At 27.0% G+C, this 4,382-nt stretch overlaps 1 protein-coding gene across 1 annotated transcript; it reads left to right on the top strand.

Moving 5' to 3' along the window:
- Positions 1-135: 135 nt before the first annotated feature.
- LOC108752518 (major royal jelly protein 1-like) lies at positions 136-4,157 on the top strand. The gene is made up of 6 exons (XM_018493368.1): positions 136-357; positions 621-787; positions 951-1,166; positions 1,335-1,506; positions 3,581-3,816; positions 3,942-4,157. Exons 1-6 carry the CDS (start codon positions 168-170, stop codon positions 4,155-4,157), a joined length of 1,197 nt encoding a protein of 398 aa, XP_018348870.1. The 5' UTR covers positions 136-167.
- Positions 4,158-4,382: the final 225 nt, after the last annotated feature.

Below are 4,382 nucleotides of genomic sequence, written 5' to 3'. Positions count from 1 at the left end.
ATGAGGAAATAGTTTTGAATTTTCATATACATTATAATGCGAATATATCATAAATACTTGTCAAAGTAAGTCTCATTCATATATCCGCTTCCACGAAATATATATCTTATAGCTCAGTTTAACTATATATATTATTGCGCATATACCTGACTATACAGTAAGAAAAAATGAAACATTTTTTGCTTGCTATATTACTTCTGTCAATGACAATTACAAGTTTCGGTAAATTGCTTCTCAATTACGAATGGAAATACATAGATATTCTTTGGGACAATCCGCAACAAAAAGAGGAAGCGATATACTTCGGCAAATACGATCCTAAAGAAGGTTTTTTATTCGATGTAGATAGGGCAGATGGTAAGTAGGCATTATTCATTATTTTGTAATAATTCTTTATATCGATATTCTTTATGGATTTCTTTCTTACTGTTGTATTAAATATCACGCTCTAAGTTTGATCATATGATTTTGATATTACTAATATAACAAATTACTGCTATTGTAATAAAATTGTAATATATTTTTTTTATATATATATATATATATATATATAAATATTCACGATAAATATATATCTAATATATCTAACACGTTTGCGTTGTCAAACAAACTTCTTATAGATGGTAGAGTATTCGTTACTGCGACAAGAGACGATGGCGTACCACTTGGTGTGATGACAGTAACTGAGAAACAAGGAGAAGGTGGACCTCTTCTGCGTCCATATCCAGATTGGTCTTGGTATAAAGATGATTGTAAAGGAATTACAGGCGGTGTTTATCAAGTAGAAGTTAGTATTAATATCTTTTATCTAAGTAACACAATTTGTACATCCGACTGTTCCTTTTAAGATCAACAGTATGTTAGATATTGTTAACAATTATATTGCATTTCCAATAATTTATATAATAAGAGTAAAATATAAAATAATTTGCATATTTTTACCATCTCAGATTATATGCAATCATTTATTCGTTGTGGATGGTGGAAGGATTGGGGAGAAACAACTATGCTTACCGCAGCTATTAATCTTCGATTTATCAACTGATGAATTGGTTAAACGTGTTATTATTCCGTTTAACATTGCTCATAATAAAACTAACGACGGATTGATATCTACAATTGCTATTTCTGACGCGGATTGCCAAAATGTGAAGGATAATGTGATTGTTAGTACTTCCTATTCCATTTAAGAAAAATTGTTTAGTAGTAGTAGTAGTAATAGTAGTAGTAGTAGTAGTAGTAGTAGAGAGAGAGAGAGAGAGAGAGAGAGACAAACAGGTATTTTAAATAAATATGCAAATATAATATTGTATTAATAAAATTGTGATAATCAGGTATTCATAGGAGACGTTGAAGGTACTGGCTTAATAGTATATAATGGATATACTTCAAAGTTATGCAGAGTCGAATCTGATTTTATGAAACCGACTGATGTTGATGTCCTAGTAGCAAACAAGCGATATCCTATTACCGACACTACCTACGGCATGACAATTATTGGTGAAGGCAAGTATTTGTTTTCTTTTTAATCAGAAAAGAATATTTCCAGATAACTAAATCTTACGAAACAAATTTTTAGTAGAATCTGCTATAAGTTTTTGACGTGGGAAAGGCATTCGCACAGAATTTATAATATCTGACAATATCAAATTGCTGGTATAAATCTGATAAAAACTTAATATAATTATTTATTCACTTTCTTATTTTTTTTATTATTTATTTTTCTTGTTATGTTTAGAATCATTAAAATAAAAATTAAAATAAAAAATATAGAAATGCCACACACACACACACACACACACACACACACATTCCCGGGAAAAAATGTTTTATGTATAATTATTAAATTATCTAAAATTATATATACTTTATATATGTGTATATACATGGACATATCTTATATATAATTATATATACAATATGTCCATTTATCTATAATTAGGCAACCTCATAAAAATAAATCGTTACCGTTACCGTTCTTTTTTTTTTTAAATAACTCGTTCCCGTTACTGATCATTATCAATTTGCAAAAGTAACTTGTTATCGTTATCGTTATTTTTCCATTATTCAAAATATAACAACTCGTTACGTTTTCGTTACTTTTTTTTCTTGACACTAATAGAATATTATATGCAGATTTTTGCGGTAAATGTAAAAAAAATATCAAAATTCTATTTTAAAGAGGAATAAAGCTCAAAAAATATATGCCTATAGTAAACATTATGCATTATTTTCATGAATAAAACAGATGCTGTTATATCACATAATATACTACATTTTTTATACTTTTTATACTTAAATAAATTTATTTTTCGTATTACTTTTAATAAGATCTTTAAATTATATTTAATTCTTAATACTTATATAATTGTTTTTTACTGTGCATGATGGGTCGTTTGTGTGTGGGTTAATTTCCATAATTTTTGCAAATATACAAAAATTATGAATAGATTCCTATTGTATATTTTAACATCTTTAAAAAACATTTATGAAATTGTATACTTAAAAAGAAGGAATTAAGGATAGAAAGAATTATTTAGCCAGGTGCAGTATTTCGAAGAAAAGAAACAAGATACGAATAACTTATCGTGAATACTCTAAGGGTAAAATAATGTTATTATAAAATAATATATAATTATAATAAAAAAATAGTATTGTTCGTAATCTGCATTATATATATATATTTAATTTGTGAAATATGACACAAAAAAAATTTTATTTTAAGAAATTAAATATACTGTAAAGATTGTATCATGTAATCTTTTTTCCACAAAAATATTTATTAGTGTAAAATCTCACCACATGCTATACATAGAGAGTTAGTCTATACGTGTGAAGTGTGAATATAATGAAAAAAAGACGTCATGATTTAGACAGCCAATCAGACTGTTAATGTTTCATCTCTGTTTTCTAGAGCTATAATTACGACTAAACTTTTACGTAGTTAAAAATAAAGTAAATAGATAAAAGTAACTAGTGAAATTATTACCGTTACCCCAAAAATGTAATTGCGTTACCATGAACGTTATTCAGAAGAAAATATAACGTCGTTACCCATTCGTTACTGAAAAAAGTAACTTGTAATAACGTTACAAATAACGCGTTACCTGCCTTGTAATTATATAAACACTTATATAATATATATTATATAAACAATTATATAAAATTATATATAATTCTATATAATTATATATAAAACATTTCTTCTCGGGTTTTTAAAGATCTTTTAATACCAATGATGTCACGATTTAAATAGCTACAAAACAGTTGTCTACTCGATTTAGCGCAGATTCTGCCAAGTTTCTGATTTCGTTAGCAGGTCCTGCTTGATTTTTATTGCCAATCTGCTGTTATTATGTGAACAGATTATGTCTACAAAAAAGTAACAGAATGTGATAATTGATGTCATTTCAATCTGCTAACATATTCTATTCGAATCTACTACTAGTATATTCTACTAACATTTTGCTTACAGGAAATTGTTTATCGTGTAAGCTTATTACAGTAGACAAGTTTTATGAATTTAAACAAGTAATTATCATTTTTTTGTAACTGTTAACACTTTCATTGTAAATTTTAGACTTATACTATGTTCCTTTCGTGGGAAGCAAAATGTATAAGACAAAAATATCGAACTTAATAGAATGTTCGCCAAAGGATATTAATGAAGCTAATAAAGAAACTCAATTGGCGGGTGCATTAGGAGGCCAAACACTTGCGATAACATCTGACAGATGTGGAATATTTTTCAGCGATATTACAAAAACGTCTATTATGTGCGCGGACGCAACTAAGGAAATTAATTCCAAAAACAAGGTAAAATATCCAAATATAATTATACATTGTATCAAATTGTTTTACAAATTACTTAGGATTCTATAGTAATTGTTAACAATAATTCTCATTATATTTTCATTATCGTAAATAATATTGTTTTTCAGGAGCTCGTTGCATATGATCCAAAAATGGAATTTGTAAGCGGGATGAAGATTAGACATGGTGAATTATTGGTCTTATCAAATAGATATCAAATACACATCTATAAATTATTCTTTTATAACAATACATTTAATACCAACGAGGTAAACTTTCGTGTTTTCTCAATGCCCATTGCAGAGGTAGAAAAGAATACAAAGTGCTTTTGTTCTTGCAATTAATAAGGAATCTCCATATTTTTAATTTTTATTGCATGTTATGACATATATGGCCACATTTGAAATACATTTTCTTTCATAATGAAAGAATAATTTTAAGTTATATATGTATATCTTATAAGAAATAAACCTGTGGATTTATGGACCATTTACATAAATTACAAGTAAACTTCTGAATAATTTTGATTTAAGGATATTTAAGCTTTCTTAAGATTTTCCTAAACATAT

The sequence above is a fragment of the Trachymyrmex septentrionalis genome, unplaced genomic scaffold, assembly GCF_001594115.1.
Source record: "Trachymyrmex septentrionalis isolate Tsep2-gDNA-1 unplaced genomic scaffold, Tsep1.0 scaffold60, whole genome shotgun sequence".
Classification (NCBI taxonomy): domain Eukaryota; kingdom Metazoa; phylum Arthropoda; class Insecta; order Hymenoptera; family Formicidae; genus Trachymyrmex; species Trachymyrmex septentrionalis.
This window is presented reverse-complemented; position numbering and strand designations above follow the sequence as displayed.

What these genes read in the sequence shown, in the direction of transcription:
- LOC108752518 (XM_018493368.1), top strand. Translation starts at nt 168, where the DNA reads ATGAAACATTTTTTGCTTGCTATATTACTTCTGTCAATGACAATTACA. An exon ending in GCGGTGTTTATCAAGTAGAA is followed by an intron (nt 788 to 950) that starts GTTAGTATTAAT and finishes TTACCATCTCAG; the next exon opens with ATTATATGCAATCATTTATT. An exon ending in AAATTAATTCCAAAAACAAG is followed by an intron (nt 3,817 to 3,941) that starts GTAAAATATCCA and finishes ATTGTTTTTCAG; the next exon opens with GAGCTCGTTGCATATGATCC.